The following is a 17,622-nucleotide window of genomic DNA, read 5'->3' as shown; positions in this document are numbered from 1 at the left end:
TATAGGTGTTGGGACAAGACATTGACAAGACTCTTGGAGAACTGCTGTAGAAAGTGTCATTAACTGGGAAACAGTGAAAAAAATCATTAGAGGATGTTACCACATCTGGAGGGCTTCACCGACAAGGAGAGGTAGGATTAGGCTGGGTCTATTTTCCCAGGAGAGTAAGAGGCTGAGGGGCAACCTTATAGATGTATATGTATTAAAAAAATGATACTGGAGAGATTTTTTTAATGTTATTTTTATTTGTATGCAAAAGTGTATTCTGTTTACTTGATGGGAAAGTTTTACTTGTGTGTGGTACTTCATATAGCCATGTAATACATAATATAAACTTATGGTTCCAGACTTTCTTCAACTGTTGTAAAATTCAAATTTGTATTTGATTTTCACCCATAATTGGACACGAAAATGTGACATTTTTTACACATCATAATTTATGTGAAAATATACAACTATCGTAATGGCCTACATTTGTCTAGACCAAATATTTTTGAAGACGTTTATTATGCCTTTCCAAACCCGTCTTTGCTTGGAGAAAGTAGTTGCACATATTCATGCGGGAGAGCAAAAAATATCACACTCATGTACGTAACTCATCGTGTCCTGAGAGTTACATACGTAAGATGCCGTTGGCAATCATGAAAAATGAATATATATCGGATCGAAGAAGGGTCTCGACCCGAAACGTCACCCATTCCTTCTCTCCCGAGATGCTGCCTGACCTGCTGAGTTACTCCAGCATTTTGTGAATATATCGGATCGATATTCATTTGTTTCTATGATGCCCAAGCCAAGTAAAAAAAATACATGTTCCAAAATTCTTAACTCAACATACTTTAAAGCAAAGGAAACATACTGTGCTTACTTTGTTCTCCGTGTCCAAATTGTTACGTGCATAAGCAGGCATCGTTCACCCGCTGTTTTCATGTCTGGTGGAACTGTCAACTTATAAAAACAATAACACTGCTGTCTGGAACGAAACCGCGAGAAAGTGTAGTGTATCAATTTTCTGCTGATGGTTCTGCAGCCTGATGACCCTTCGTGTCTTCGGAACGTCTGCTGGTTACGTACAGGAGGCGTTCAATTGTCCAGCATAATATTCCTAATTAAAGCATTTACGCAGCCCATCGGACACAATCCTGTCGGCGTATTGAAAGGTAAGATTTTGTTTGTATTTTGGGGAATATACTAGGATGAATTTTGATGTTTCATTCGACATGTAGTCCCACATATTGATTTTGGTGTTGTACATACCTAACGCGATTCTAGATCGCTAGACTTGTCGGTGTATGCACTCATCCACTTTAATTCGTAAAATTAGTGTAACAATTAAGTAATATTTGTACGCGAGGTATCAGGTATATGACCAAAGTCACATTAAATTCTTGTTTAAATGTATTTGTCAGTAGATCTAGGGTAAAACTGCCTATCATCGGTAGGGCTTTGGCACGCTTAGTTACTGCCGCGGCAATGTTTGCACCAGGTCATACATTGGGCAAACAATGCCGCGGTTGTAAATAAGCGTGCCGATGCCCTGCAGATGATAGCCTGTTTTACCCTAGTGGCCGACCTATACCTCTATGTGATGTAGCGGGTAGTTCAATATGACCAGTAATACAATCCAAAGAAAAGCAATAGTACGTTTTTGCCACTCCTTCACTGTAATATTAAGAAGGTTAATCAGTAGACAACTCCATTTTATATTACATAAATTCCTTCTTCCATATTATGAATTGAATTTTATGCCACATTTTGGTGTCCTCGTTACGTACGTGATATTGCCATCAAACTGTTATCCTAAAACTGGAAAGTATTACTATTTAAAAAGCCAACAGTTGAGGACAACATTGCTCTAAAGTGAATATTAAATGGTTATTTGATGTACTGCATGCAGAAATGGAACTAAACTTAATCTTTCCTTGCATAGATAATGTCCTCTAATCAATCTAGTATTACACAGCCATAATCAGGTTAGAAGTTTACTGTCCAATTTGATTGTGGACCGCCACAGATAGGATGTATAACTACACTTTAATGAATTAGAAAAAAGAAGTTCTACCTTTGCAATCAAATGCCATTGAGACACCATACGTTAACACTTGTGTGGTAAATTTTAAATTACCTGAAAAGACTACTTGCAGTTGTGGAACTATCTTCTTTCTTTTTGATAGAGTCAGACGGTTGTCAAACTTGTAAATAAATGTGTTTGCATTAGTTTTTGCAACAATTAATTTTTGGGTGTCTATGTCACGTTTCTATGTCCCAGTATCATATTTATATACAAATCACAAGGGGCATAGATAAGGTGGAAAGCCACACTCTTTTCCCAGGCCAGGGGAGTCAAAAGCTAGAGGGCACAAGTTTAGGGTGCGAGGGGAAAGATTTAAAGTGGACATGAGGGACAACTTTGACCCACATGGAGGGTATTGTGTACATGGAACGAGCTACCAGATGAAGTTGTAGAGATGAGTACAATTACCACATTTAAAGGACACAGAGATATGGATGGGAAAGGTTTGGAGGGTTATGGGGCAGGCAAAGGCAAATGGGACGAGCTTGTTTAAGTAACTTGGTCAGCATGGGCAAGTTAGGCCAAAAAGCCCGATTCTATGAATCTAGGTGCGGTTCCTCAAGCTTGTGTTATGTTTCATGGTTCGTTGTGGAGATTTTTCAATTTGTTAAGTAACTAACTTATTTGGAAGGTTGGTACCTGTGATAGCATCCAGTTCCAAAATATCATCTGGTTTGCTAGTGAAAATCTACCATCTGACAAACTGACTCCTACCTAATAGTGTAGGAAAATAACTGCAGATGCTGGTACAAATCGAAGGTATCACAAAATGCTGGAGTAACTGAGTGGATCAGGCAGCATCTTTGGATTACTACCTAATTACAACCCATTACTACCTAATAGTAATGTGGTTGATTTAACTGGTGTGCAAAATGTTCCAGCAAGTCACTCAATTATGGACAATGAGGGTAGAATAATAAATGCAGGTCTTATCACAAATGCTGAGAATAAAAGTCTACCACAAAACTCATGATTCCAGCATCTGCAGTCTCTTGCTTTTGCTCAAGGTTCCATCATCTGAGATCTCTTGTGTCTCCGTCACAAATGCTCATGTCTTGTGAATGAATGGGGGTGGGGGGGAAATCTGAACACATGTTAGCATTGTGATAGAGGGGGAAAGAAAGGTACAGTAAGGCCTTTGCATGTTTTAAATCAAAGTTTAATTCAACTATAATAATAAAAATACCAACCCGCCTGCATCAGGTAGAACTGAAAATAAGCAAAACACAGAACAGGTACAGGCAGTTTCAATTTGCTCAGTAGTCAGGATGATAAAAAGTACTAGAAAGTTTCATCTTGCCTCAGGCCACTTCATTAACTCATATTTAAACAGTGTTTACATGAAATACAGATTTCGCAAGATTTTGCAGTGCTTTAATTATATGGCACCCCTATGCTCAGGCTGGTCATGTGCACTTGCTACCTCCCAGCTGGTCGTTATTTGCCCACCAGAGTGACAATCTGTGAGCCATTGTTTTTCTTTAACTTCTGTTGCTTCTTAATAGAATCTTGGAAAGCAAAAACTGGAGGATGGTAATTGCAATCCATCGAATTAAATTTTTACGCCTCAAAATATAGCCCCCAGTGTTGAATGAGAGACACTTGGAAGGACAGAATATTTAACACATGGATCATGTGTTCTCCCAACCTCTGCAGGCTGAGCACAATGGAGAACTTTTCCTTTTTTTAAATTTGAGGGATAAGAGGCCAATCAGCTATGCTAATCCTCCCTCCACAGTATATTCTTTGGGGTATTCTGCTGTTATTTGTACAGGTCAGGTAATCCTGGTCCTGCAAGATGCGAATTGCAAGTGAGGAGCTCAAATGCTTCTCTTCCAAACTTACTAGAAAGGAGCAAATACTGTTTTATCGCAGGTACGTTATCCAGCAGTTAGTGGAGGACTAACACAGAAGATCAGAAAATACACTGGGAAATTAAAATAAAAAATCTCATGCCTCCCTACACATTGCAGGGATGGGGTGGGACGAGTGTGGGGAGGGAGCAGTTTAAAGACCAAATACTGCATATATTTTCAGGCAATGAATAAGCAACGAGGCAAGGTAAAGGAATTCAGATGGATGTCAATTACAATCTACAAGTCTTATCTGAAATATACCATTCTAGCCAATTTTCAAAGTTGGTCTTTAAAAGTGAGTTCCCAGCAAAGGTTGGCACCTGAAGTACTGATCTCTGAATATAAAGCAACTAGAACAAAGGTATTGCATTAACGCTGGCAATGCCTGCTTGCCACTCCTTATTTGACAGTGAATGTATAAATTGGACTTGTACATTTAATTCACAGGCAATATACACAGTTGACCACTAAGTAGCATTTTTTGTCATAATATACAGAAACATGGGATCATACACAAGCATATAAATTCAGAGAATTTCAAGCATTTACACATTCACATTTTAAAAAAATCTGTAAGGCTACTTGAGTACCATTAATTTAAAAAATGCATTTTCTCCCTTAAAGAAACCGACTTTTGCATTGCTATTGTAAATGCATTCACTCTGCATTACCTACAGTGGTTAGTGTTGCATAAGTTATTTTTTCTGATGGGAAATACACCTAAAAACAGTATTGTATTGTGGTGGTTGTTTTTCTTTAAAACTATTCCCCTACATAATCAGGCTAGTGGCTGATCCCACTCCTCACTCCCACAGCCTAAAATTCACTACCCCCATAAAATAAATTGAAAAATAAATGCTCATTTGACATCTTTTATGTGCTAACACAACATTAAAAATTCCTTCAAAACACAGGTTTAACAAGGGAAGACTTCCCATCTCCCTTGCAATTTACAAAAAGTACATGATGTGTAATCTGAAACTTCTGGAGTTTGTCCATACGATCAGCAAAACCAAACCCCTCAGGACTCGAGTAACCACGGTCTGTGACAATGCACAACAAAATAAAAAATATAAATCTGTGTACTCAAATTTATAAAAGAAATGATAGAAAATTTAAAACAATAGTTTAACGTCAGTTTTTCAAGAAAAGCCGAGGGTAACATTTGATTGCTACAGACTTGCTCAATGCCCTTGCAATGGCACAAACTTTGTGCAAGAGGCAGGCATTGCTTGTTTTTTTCCCAACCTTGCTAGCAGGAGGCAGAACTCAGGCGCCCCACACCCTACCAGACTGCTTCCCACGAAAACTTGCCACCGAGCACACGATTAAAGCATTGAACAAATTTGTAACAAAGGTCAACTCACATCTTGACTTGATTAAGTATTTTACATTGCATGGTGAAAGTCAGCTCTGACAGAAGGTCACTAATTTCATTCTCTCCACAGATGCTGCCTGACCTGCATATTGTTTCCAAACGTTTGTTTATAATTTCAGATTCCCAGCACACAGTATTTCTGGTTATTAGAAACATCTAGTTGATTCACAAAGATGCATCCCAGAAGGCCCAATGAGGCAATTTCTCTTTCTTATTGATATGCTAATCCATTTGGCAAAACATACAGAGCAACGATTAAATGTGTGCATGACAACTAAAAAAACATTTCATCCAATACATCATCAATATATCCAAACAGTAGAATGAGGGGAAAATATGATAATTTCTCACTTTGGGTATCCCTTAAACAATTTGTCAAACTGACTCTGTACTCCAGTTTTATTTTAAATATTGGCATTATCAATCTTATGTTTGCAAATCTTTAGAACCTCATGGGCATCACATGATTTTGCTAACAAAACCCTTCAAGGTTTTCTCAGCAGTTACATCAGATTGCATATGCAATGGTGATAAATGAAAATATGGAAAGCATTTTCTAACTAAAAACAAACAAAATATAATGCACTTGCATATTAAGCTTTCATCTAGGAACTTGTCAGTTCTTGAGAAACAAACTGCTTCAGTCGTTCGAGGTACTGTCCATAGAGCTCAACGTCGTTGTGACCGGCTCCTTCGACCCACAGCGGTTCCACTGGCCTTTGACATTGCTCGTACAATGCCAACCCATGGGAGAAATCGATTACTTCATCTTCAGTTCCGTGGATGATGAGTACCGGGGAGGATATTTTAGAAATCTTGTCGATGCTGTCAAAAGAAATGAAAAGTTACAGGCTGAGCGATAGAGTTGGTGGTATAGATAGGATGGGTGATGGGTGGAAATGGGGGATGTTGTCATTATTTTGTTTACTCCAAAGACCAGCAAATAAAATCTAAACAAATCACATTTAAGATCTATAGTGAATAAATTGCCAGTGTTCCAGCATCTGTACCAGATTATAATGCTTTGTTTCAACTATTCTGGGAGACTATAATTAGAGCACAACTGGAATGAAATTCCAAAGCACCAATTAAAACAAGTTAAATATAATAAATTAACGTCAAAGTACAAAAATCACATTTATATTGTCCATGTTCTCCAGGGATGCTGCTTGACCCGCTGAATTACTCCAGCATTTTGTGTCCGATCTTAGTATAAACCAATATCTGCAGTTCCTTGTTGGTACATTCAATGTTATGGTATTTCAGCTTGAACAACAATGCACCAGCATGAACATGAAGCCCTTCCATAAATTATATCGAAATATCATGGGCAGCAAGGACATCCAGAAACCCTTTGGTGATTTAAATTTTACAGAGTGATAATAGCTCCTGACCAAATTGTCGACAGAATGACAAATCCCGAGGGGCAACTCTATCCAGAGTGTGGTGAGGGTACATGGAACTACCAGAGGATGTAGTTGAGGCAGGTACAATATCCAACACCTGTCGCTATACCTCCTCCCTCGACTCTGTCCAGGGACCCAGACAGTCCTTTCAGGCTAGGCAAAGGTTCACTTGCACCTCCTCCAACAATAGACAATAGACAATAGGTGCAGGAGTAGGCCATTCGGCCCTTCGAGTCAGCACCACCATTCAATGTGATCATGGCTGATCATTCTCAATCAGTACCCCCTTCCTGCCTTCTCCCCATACCCCCTGACTCCGCTATCCTTAAGGGCTCTATCTAGCTCTCTTTTGAATGCATTCAGAGAATTGGCCTCCACTGCCTTCTGAGGCAGAGAATTCCACAGATTTACAACTCTCTGACTGAAAAAGTTTTTCCTCATCTCTGTTCTAAATGGCCTACCCCTTATTCTTAAACTGTGGCCCCTGGTTCTGGACTCCCCCAACACTGGGAACATGTTTCCTGCCTCTAACGAGTCCAACCCTTTAATAGTCTTATATGTTTCGATAAGATCCCCTCCCATCCTTCCAAATTCCAGTGCATACAAGCCTAGTCGCTCCAGTCTTTCAACATATGACAGTCCCCATTCCGGAAATTAACCTAGTAAACCTACGCTGCACGCCCTCAATAGCAAGAATATCCTTCCTCAAATTTGGAGACCAAAACCGCACACAGTACTCCAGGTGCGGTCTCACTAGGGCCCTGTACAACTGCAGAAGGACCTCTTTCTCCTATACTCAACTCCTCTTGTTATGAAGGCCAACATTCCATTGGCTTTCTTCACTGCCTGCTGTACCTGCATGCTTCCTTTCAGTAACTGATGCACTAGGACACCCAGATCTCGTTGTACGTCCCCTTTTCCTAACTTGACACCATTCAGATAATAATCTGCCTTACTATTCTTACCACCAAAGTGGATAACCTCACACCTATCCACATTAAACTGCATCTGCCATGCATCCGCCCATTCACACAACCTGTCCAAGTCACCCTGCAACCTCATAGTATCTTCCTCACAGTTCACACTGCCACCCAGCTTTGTATCATCTGCAAATTTGCTAATGGTACTTTTAATCCCTTCATCCATGTCATTAATGTATATTGTAAATAGCTGCGGTCCCAGCACCGAGCCTTGCGGTACCCCACTGGTCACTGCCTGCCATTCTGAAAGGGACCCATTTATCCCCACTCTTTGCTTTCTGTCTGCCAACCAATTTTCTATCCATGTCAGTACCCTACCTCCAATACCATGTGCTCTAATTTTGCCCACTAATCTCCTATGTGGGACCTTGTCGAAGGCTTTCTGAAAGTCAAGGTACACTACATCCACCAGCTCTTCCTTGTCAATTTTCCTAGTTACACCCTCAAAAAATTCCAGAAGATTAGTCAAGCATGATTTCCCCTTCGTAAATCCACGCTCGGAACGATCCTGTTACTGCTATCCAAATGCTCCGTAATTTCGTCTTTTATAATTGTCTCCAGCATCTTCCCGATCACTCGTGTCAGACTAACTGGTCTATAATTTCCCGTTTTCTCTCTCTCCCTCCTTTCTTAAAAAGTGGGATAACATTAGCTACCCTCCAATCCACAGGAACTGATCCTGAATCTATAGAACATTGGAAAATGATCACCAATGCATCCACGATTTCTAGAGCCATCTCCTTAAGTACCCTGGGATGCAGACCATCAGGCCCTGGGGATTTATCAGCCTTCAGTCCCATCAGTCTACCCAACACCATTTCCTGCCTAATGTGAATTTCCTTCAGTTCCTCCGTCACACTAGGATCTCTGGCCACTAGAACATCTGGGAGATTGTTTGTATCTTCCTTAGTGAAGACAGATCCAAAGTACCGGTTCAATTCATCTGCCATTTCCTTGTTCCCCATAATTAATTCCCCTGCTTCTGTCTTCAAGGGACCCACATTTGCCTTGACTATTTTTTTCCTCTTCACATACCTAAAAAAGCTTTTACTATCCTCCTTTATATTATTGGCTATCTTACCCTCGTACCTCATATTTTCTCCTCTTATTGCCTTTTTAGTTATCTTCTGTTGCTCTTTAAAAGAGTTCCAATCCTCTGGCTTCCCACTCTTCTTTGCTATGTTATACTTCTCTTTTATTTTTATGCTGTAGTCCATGTTCACTCCCTTTGAAACGGTCTCCCACCTTCGCTCGACTTGGACCCTTGGCGTGACAGCCTCACAGTAGGTCTTGTCCAGGAAACTCTCACATTCCCGGATGGCCCTGAGGTCATCCAGCTGCTTTTACAACTCCACCACACGTCCATTCAGGAGCTGCACCTGGACACAGTTCTTGCAGGTGTAGCTCCCAGAAGCTCCAGCTGATTCCCTACCTTCCCACATCCTGCAGGAAACACACTGCACCAACTTGTCCGCCAGCACTTTAGTGTCAAAAAACAAATCAGGCTTAAAAACAAATCAGGCTTAAAAACATAAAAAAGCGTATCCTCCTCACTGAAGACTCGCAGCCAAAGACTCGCACTTTTCTCACAGGGCACTTCCCTCGACAGGGCCGCACCAAACCTCATCATCGGCGAGACCAAACGCAGACAGGGCGATCGTTTCGCGGAACACCTTCGCTCAACCCGCCTGAACCTACCTGATCTCCCGGTTGTTGGATACTTTAATTCTCCTTCCCATTCCTACACAGACCTTTCTGTCCTCGGTCTCCTCCATTGTCAGAGTGAGGCTAAACGCAAATTGGAGGAACAGCATCTCATATTTTGCTTGGGCAGCTTAGAGCCCAGTGGTATGAATATTGATTTCTCTCACTTCAGGTAGCCCCGGCATTCTTTCTCTCTCTCTATCCCCCCCCACCCCCAATGTTACATTAGGTTCTCATTTTCACCCTACAAACAGCTAACAACAGCCTGTTTCCTTTATCATCGTTACTTTTTTTGCATATCATTCATTCATTGTTCTTTATTTCGCCACATCACCGTCTATATCTCTCCTTTCCCTTATCCCTAACCAGTCTGAAAAAGGGTCCCAACGCAAAAAGACACCCATTCCTTCTCTCCAGAGATGCTGCCTGTCCCGTTGAGTTACTCAAGCTTTTTGTGTCTATCTTCGGTTTAAACCAGCATCTGCAGTTCCTTTACACTACATTTAAAAGACAGGTACCTGGATAGAAACAATTTAGGGAGTAATATGGGCCAAACTCAAGCAAATGGAACTAGCTTAGATTGGTCATCATGGTCAACATGGACTAGTTGGATTGAAGAGCATGTTTCCAAGTCAAAAAGCAGATCTGTAGGGATTTCAAGTGTATGCTCTAATATAGACAGCGACATCCTCAGAGCCCTCTGCCATCAGAAAACCTCTCCAAACGCTCTATAGCTTATTATCTATTTGTTCAGAAATTAAACTGCTTTCGTTTAGGATTCCTAACTTCCTCTAATTTGACCCTCCCAACCCTATCTTCTAGCTCAGCACCATGACCAAACTTCCTCCTCTGGGGTTGGCATGTTCAAACTTTGCTGGTTTGTCTTCATCCTACGAGCATTTATTTCAAAATGTCAGCCTCAAAGTCATGAAAAAACCCACTATTACTTCTCACTCTTTTGCTTAAGGTTGCTCAACCTGCTGCTACCATGAAGAGTACACTGATAATTTTTGCCTCTCCTGACCTTGAAATATAATTTCAGAACTGCCCACAATAAGCATCACTTTGCTAAAAAAGCTCAGCATTTACATCTTCTGGAGCTGCATTCTTTTTACGCTGACACAATATTACATTACAGCCACCTTTGGCCTATATAGACAATAGACAATAGGTGCAGGAGGAGGCCTTTCGGCTCCTCGAGCCAGCACCGCCATTCAATGTGATCATGGCTGATCATTCTCAATCAGTACCCCGTTCCTGCCTTCTCCCCATACCCCCTGACTCCGCTATCCTTAAGAGCTCTATCTAGCTCTCTCTTGAATGCATTCAGAGAATTGGCCTCCACTGCCTTCTGAGGCAGAGAATTCCAGAGATTCACAACTCTGACTGAAAAAGTTTTTCCTCATCTCAGTTCTAAATGGCCTACCCCTTATTCTTAAACTGTGGCCCCTTGTTCTGGACTCCCCCAACATTGGGAACATGTTTCCTGCCTCTAACGTGTCCAACCCCTTAATAATCTTATACGTTTCGATAAGATCCCCTCTCATCCTTCTAAATTCCCTCTGCTAACAAGTCTATGATCATTGAGTCAGAAACATACAGCATGGAAACAGGCCCATCAGCCCAACATGTTGATGAACAAGATGCCTCATATAAGCTAGTCCCATTTGCCCACATTTGCCCCATTTCCCTCCAAACCTTTCCTATCCATGTACTTGTCCATCTTTTAAATGGTGTTATTGTACCTGCCTCAACTGCCTCCATGAAATTATTCACCAACAGATCTGTTCCTGTCAGACGCAATGGGACCTCAATATATTTCTGAGTTACGTTGAAATCTATAGATGGTTCAGCCTTTGACATCTCCCAGTCATTCTTTACTAGGAGATGTGTTGGGGAAAAAAGTGTAATGAAAATCACAACTTGACAAGTGTTCTGATGGTCATCATTTCTTAACTCTGCAGCTTAAGAGACCTCTGTCAGATACTTTTAAGACGGTACAATACTTTCTAAACGCAGCCTTTTCAAGCAGGGAATTTTAGATAGTCTTTTCAATGCAGATGATTTTTTCCTCAAATTCCCCTTAATCCATCAAACAATGTAATTGCATGTGCAGTGATCAATGCATCTTAGAAAACAGATGTTAATTCCCATTCAGAACAATGCAGCGCCACACCGTATTCCAGTTGGAAGATTTTATTCATTACAGGTCTACATCACTTTTTTGCTCAGGCAGAACAAAGGTTAACAGGCCCACAAACTAATATCTGGCCTCATTAGAATTTGTTAATCAACCAGCAAGAATGTACTTAAAGTTGGAAGATAAAGAATCACTTACTTCGGGAATGCATCAAAGCAGTAGGTCTTCTTTGTATCAGGGAAGGCAACACGCATTCCAGACATCAAGGGTGAATGGAGGATAACTGCAGCACATTCATACTGAGCAGCTAGGTCAACTGTGGGTACCGTGCCTATACTCTGACCATACAAGATCACATTCTCTGGACGAATTCCATACCTGTTCAATGAAAAGGGAAGTTTAAAGTACTCGAGTAATTTTCATAAGCCAACGATATTTTACTAAATCATTCTATATGCAGCCATTCTGAGCAGGTAACTGTAAATGTTTTTAAAATGAACCAAAATCAAAAAGAAATATGCAAAGCTAAATTTAAATACCAAATATCATAGTGTTCATATATTTACAACAAGAATTAAATTCCACACAATATATAAAAGAAAGGGAAGAAGTCTTGAATACAAGTTGTGGGGGAGCAGAAACAGAAGACCAAGTATTTAAGGTTAGAATTGGCAAACTGACTGCATCCTACTTTCTGACTATTTCTATTAAGTACAGCAGGAATTTGGCACAAAAACACATTACAGCCTCTAGCCACAGCCAGACTCTTTTCACGTTGGGTCTCTAAAGTAGAGCAGAGAGCTATTTATCAGCTTGGCCTGGATTTAAATTTAATTCCCCATGGAAGAACTGCAGAGAGTTGGAAGATTAATTTCAACCACTAAGAAGAAATCTTAAAATTATCATATCTTCCATCAATTAAAATGCCACCTGCCACCTGTTATGCAAATCTTTACAGTAAATCGCCCAAAAGTTGAAGTAACAGAGATGGCCTAATTTTGTGATATAATTTAAAAGAAAATGTAATCACTCAGGAAAATACCTGCAGAAACAAATCACCTTTGCCAAAGTTATTTCCAAACCAGCGGCTGCAAATCCATGTAACCAGCTCCAGACATGAAGTGCAATCTCTTCCATAGTTCATATCCAATCAACATCACCATAAAGTTGTGGAGCCAGAGCTATAGAGCACAGAAACAGGACCTTGACTCGGCTCACCCGTGCCGACGAGGTTGCCTAACCAAGGTTAACTTGAGTCTGTGGTGAGGAAGGCAAATGCAATGCTAGCATTCATCGAGGGGACTAGAATATAAAAGCAAGGATGTAATGCTGAGGCTTTATAAGGCTCAGCATTAGGCCACGTTTGGTATATTGTGAGCAGTTTTGGGCCCCATATCTGCGAAAGGATGGCATTGGAGAGGGACCAGTAGAGGTTTAAGTGAATGATCCCGGGGATGATTGGGTTAACGTATGAGAAGCATTTGATGGGTCTGGGCCTGTACTCGCTGGAGTGTAGAAGGATGAGGGGGGGAATCTCATTGAAACCTTCCGAATAATGAAAGTCCTAGGGTGGACGTTGAAAGGATGTTTCTTGTAATGGGAGAGTCAAGAGGACACAGAAGCAGAATAAAAGTATGTACCTTTAGAATGGAGATGGAGGAATTTCTTTAGTCAGAGGGTGGTGAATCTATGGAATTCATTGCCACAGATGGCTGCGGAGGTTAAGATGTTGGGTATTTTTAAACAGAAATTGATAGATTCTTGATTGGTAAGGGCATCAAAGGTTACAGAGAGAAGCCAAAATTATTAACCCAATGTAGCCAAATAAGAATGATCTGCCTTTTAGTGTCAAATAATGAATTTGTACACACGCAAAAGAAAAAAATCACCATTCTTTGGTCATACTTGTCTAAGAAAACAACAAAATGTCAATCGTGTGTTTCTTTCAACAGCCACAGCTCTCCAGGTCAGCATGTTCCAAATAAAATTGGATGAAGTTTTACACAGGAGGAATTCTACAAAGGCACAGTTGCTAATCCAAAAGCCTATCCGCCATGGACATCCATCATACAATGGATTATCCTTGTGCACAATGTCCCCGACCGAGGAAACAGGAAAGTACTAACTGAACATTTCAAGGCCAATACATACGTCGTAGCCTTGAACTAGGAAATCTCATTCTTCTGCTATCTTCAATAAGCAAGGCCAAGATTCATGGATTGCAGCAAACTTGTGCAGATAATGCATCTCTTGCAGGGATGTGCTTTTCAACCAACCACACAAATTGCAGGAGAATTTAAAAATTAAAAAAAACTAATGCAAGGAACAATAATCCAGGCAAAATAAACAAATTTTGCCAAAGCATCACTTATTCTGAATTATACATTTCACTGGCAATAGTAAAATATACAGATGACTATAACTTACAAAGGAACACCTGCCTTCCATTACTTAACTCCTAACCAAAATGCCCACACTCTTGGAAAGTACTTAAAACAATCATTATTTAGATGCAAAATCATTTTAAGTGGTCCCGGCCACTGAAGTACACATTAGTTAGTGAATACATTTAAATGTTTTTCATGGACGGTGGTAGTCATTTGATCCATTGCATCTGTGCTGATTCTTTGAAAGAAGTATCTACGTAGGTCACTAGTAGCCTACAAAGTGCCACAGCTATTTCAAACCAGCCACATCACCCCTGCAATCTCCAACAAGGACCCAATTCCACTATCCCAGTTCCTCCATTTACAGTGCCCTCCATAATGTTTGGGACAAAGACCCATCATTTATTTGTTTGCCTCTGTACTCCACAATTTGAATTTGTGATAGAAAAAAAAACATGTGGTTAAAGTGCACATTGTCAGATTTTATTAAAGGGTATTTTTATACATTTTGGTTTCACCATGTAGAAATTACAGCTATGCTTATACATAGCCATTTCAGGGCACCATAATGTTTGGGACACATGGCTTCACAGGTGTTTGTAATTGCTCAGGTGTGTTTAAATGCCTCCTTAATGCAGGTACAAGAGAGCTCTCAGCACCTAGTCTTTCCTCCAGATTTTCCATCACCTTTGGAAACTTTTTTGCTGTTTATCAACATGAGGACCAAAGTTGGGCCAATGAAAGTCAAAGAAGCCATCATGAGACTGAGAAACAAGAATAAAACTGTTAGAGATATCAGCCAACCCCCAGGCTTGGAACATTATTAAGAAGAAAGAGAGCACTGGTGAGCTTACTAATCGCAAAGGGACTGGCAGGCCGAGGAAGACCTCCACAGCTGATGACAGAAGAATTCTCTCTATAATAAAGAAAAATCCCAAACACCTGTCTGACAGATCAGAAATACTCTTCAGGAGTCAGGTGTGGATTTGTCAATGATCACTGTCCACAGAAGACTTCATGAACCGAAATACAGAGACTACACTGCAAGATGCAAACCACTGGTTAGCCACAAAAATAGGATGGCCAGGTTACAGTTTGCCAAGAAGTACTTAAAAGAGCAACCAGAGTTCTGGAAAAAGGTCTTGTGGACAGGTGAGACAAAGATTAACTTATATCAGAGTGATGGCAAGAGCAAAGTATGGAGGAGAGAAGATCCAAAGCATACCACCTCATCTGTGAAACAGTGGTGGGGGTGTTGTGGCCTGGGCAAGTATGGCTGCTGAAGGTACTGGCTCTTCATTGATGATACAACTGCTGATGGTAGTAGCATAAAGAATTCTGAAGTGTGTAGACACATCCTATTTGTTCAAGTTCAAACAGATGTCTCAAAACTCATTGGCCGGCGGTTCATTCTACAGGAAGACAATGATCCCAAACATAATGCTAAAGCAACAAAGGAGTCTTTCAAAGCCAAAAAATGGTCAATTCTTGAGTGGCCAATTCAATCACCTGATCTGAACCCAATTGAGCATTCCTTTTATATGCTGAAGAGAAAACTGAAGGGGACTAGCCCCCAAATCAAGCATAAGCTAAAGATGGCTGCAATACAGGCCTGGCAGAGAATCATCAGAGAAGACAACCAGCAACTGGTGATGTCCATGAATCGCAGACTTCAAGCAGCCATTGCATGCAAAGGATATGCAACAAAATACAAAACATAACTACTTTCATTTACATGACATTGCCGTGTCCCAAACATTATGATGCCCTGAAATGGGAGAACTATGTATAAACCCTGCTGCAATTTCTACATGGTGAAATCAAAATGTATAAAAAATACCCTTTATTAAAATCGGACAACATGCACTTTAACTGCATGTAATTTTTTTCTATTACAAATCTCAAATTGTGGCATACAGAGGCAAATAAATAAATGATAGGGTCTTTGCACCAAACATTATGGAGGGCACTGTATGTTGCATCAGCTCTGCTGTTACATCTTTCCATACAAGTACCTGAGATGACTCTTCCATCTGTGACCTTCCATCACAGGTTCACACTTTACAGATGCTGTCTTACCTGCTGAGTATTTCCAGTATTTTTTATACTGGTTTCAAACAATTGCTCCTTTTGTTTTAATTTCAATCCATTTAGACCTCCTTCCCAGCTCTTTCCTCAGTCTTACAACTCGGTCGGTTTCCTTTACTAATATTTAATTTTCTTTTGGAATTCACCAGTAAATCTGTTTTCTTCAGGCAGCATGTTTCAGATCAGAATAACTCGTTGCATTGATTTTTTTTCTTCATCTCAGAGACAGAAAGTTACGGCATAGAAATAAATGCTTCAGCCCAACTCGCCCAGCCCAACCCAACCTGGTTTATACCTAAGCAAGTACAATTTACTTGTGTTGGTCCATATCCTTCCAAACTATTCCTTTCCATGAACCTGTGTAAATTATTTCTTTTGAACATCAGCAACCCCTACAACTTCTTCTGGCAGCTCATCCAAGAACGCGCCATCCTCTATGTGAACAAATTGAACCTCGGTTCTCTTTCAGATTTTTCCTCTCACATCAAAGCATGCACTCTAATTCTGCACTCCTCCACTTAGGAAAAAGACTGGCCATTCACATTACCTATGTACCTCACAATTTTGTATATCTTTGAGCTCACCTTTGGTTCTTCTGGCAATCATCTCCATTCCATGTCATCGGGTTACCAATGATTCTGCCCAAACTTTTCATTATTTTGAAAAGTCTATTAAATATCAATCTAATCTACTCCAGGTAGATGAATAAACCCTTCAGTTTCTGTATAGACCCAAACCCCCTTTTCTTAATGCCCATCCAAGCAAATCACCTCTGCATCCTTGCTGGAGATTCTGCTTTACATAAAAGGTTAACAATTGAGATGGTAAATAATACATCACACTGTTTTCTGTGATTGGTTTTAATAAAAGGATCTTGTGGATCAAAAAAATTCTGCAAATTCATTTATAAGCAGACACAAGCCAATTTTCAAGACGACTTTCGGTCTGTTTACCCAATGAAAGAATACTGGAAGTCATTGTGCTTTTTAAGACATGTAGGACATCCTATTGCACAGTACAATGACCTATTTCAAAGCATAGTCACTATTCCAGTCTCTTGAAATTTTCAGCATTCTCTTACAGTGCAAAGAAGGAGATTGCAGATGTGCCACAGGAGAAACAGCAGAGGGCAGTATGGATTGTTGGGAACAAAGAGATTGCACATGACTAGTTGTGGCGGTGGTGGGATGGGGTTGCGGGGTGATGATTTTTTTTAAATCCCAAACCAACTACGTTATCTTGCAAACAGGAGAAAGCCACAAATTGGACTGCTTGCCCAATGAAAGATTCAGCCAACTTCTGCAAAATATCCAAACAATTTAGAACAAAGTTAACAAGAAAAACTTGGTACAATATGTACAGGCTTTATGTCACTGTCTAATCTTTGTGGGTAGTTCCTACATATGTTAAACAGGCCTGGACTGCTGTGCTTCTGGCACCAATTGCCAACATGCACCAACTTTTTTTTTGCAACGTCTAGAAACTAATAATTCTCAAAGTTTAATGAAAGAGGTGAAAGATATAAGAGATAAGGAATGTCAAGCTAAAAATACATTATGTAAAATTTAAGTGGGAAAAGGAATTGAACATCACAATCTCAGAAGAAGAA

The 17,622-nt window shown here is 40.3% G+C and overlaps 1 protein-coding gene across 2 annotated transcripts in view; it reads right to left on the bottom strand.

Annotated features, from left to right (window-relative positions):
- Positions 1-3,224: 3,224 nt before the first annotated feature.
- abhd17b (abhydrolase domain containing 17B, depalmitoylase) overlaps positions 3,225-17,622 on the bottom strand; it is a 60,803-nt gene continuing 46,405 nt past the window's right edge. The window contains exons 2-4 of one of the 2 annotated variants that reach the window (XM_078395240.1): positions 11,737-11,916; positions 5,899-6,133; positions 3,225-4,973 (exon numbers count right to left, since the gene is read on the bottom strand). In XM_078395240.1, the coding sequence (XP_078251366.1) occupies positions 5,914-6,133; positions 11,737-11,916 (400 nt within the window). In that variant the 3' untranslated portion in view covers positions 3,225-4,973; positions 5,899-5,913. Of the gene's footprint in view, positions 6,134-11,736; positions 11,917-17,622 lie in introns of both variants that reach the window. The other variant, XM_078395238.1, reaches the window with a different exon arrangement.

The sequence above is a fragment of the Rhinoraja longicauda genome, chromosome 3 (genome assembly GCF_053455715.1).
Source record: "Rhinoraja longicauda isolate Sanriku21f chromosome 3, sRhiLon1.1, whole genome shotgun sequence".
NCBI lineage: Eukaryota > Metazoa > Chordata > Chondrichthyes > Rajiformes > Arhynchobatidae > Rhinoraja > Rhinoraja longicauda.
The sequence above is the reverse complement of the archived record's forward strand: the minus strand, read 5'-3'. Positions and strand labels throughout refer to the sequence as shown.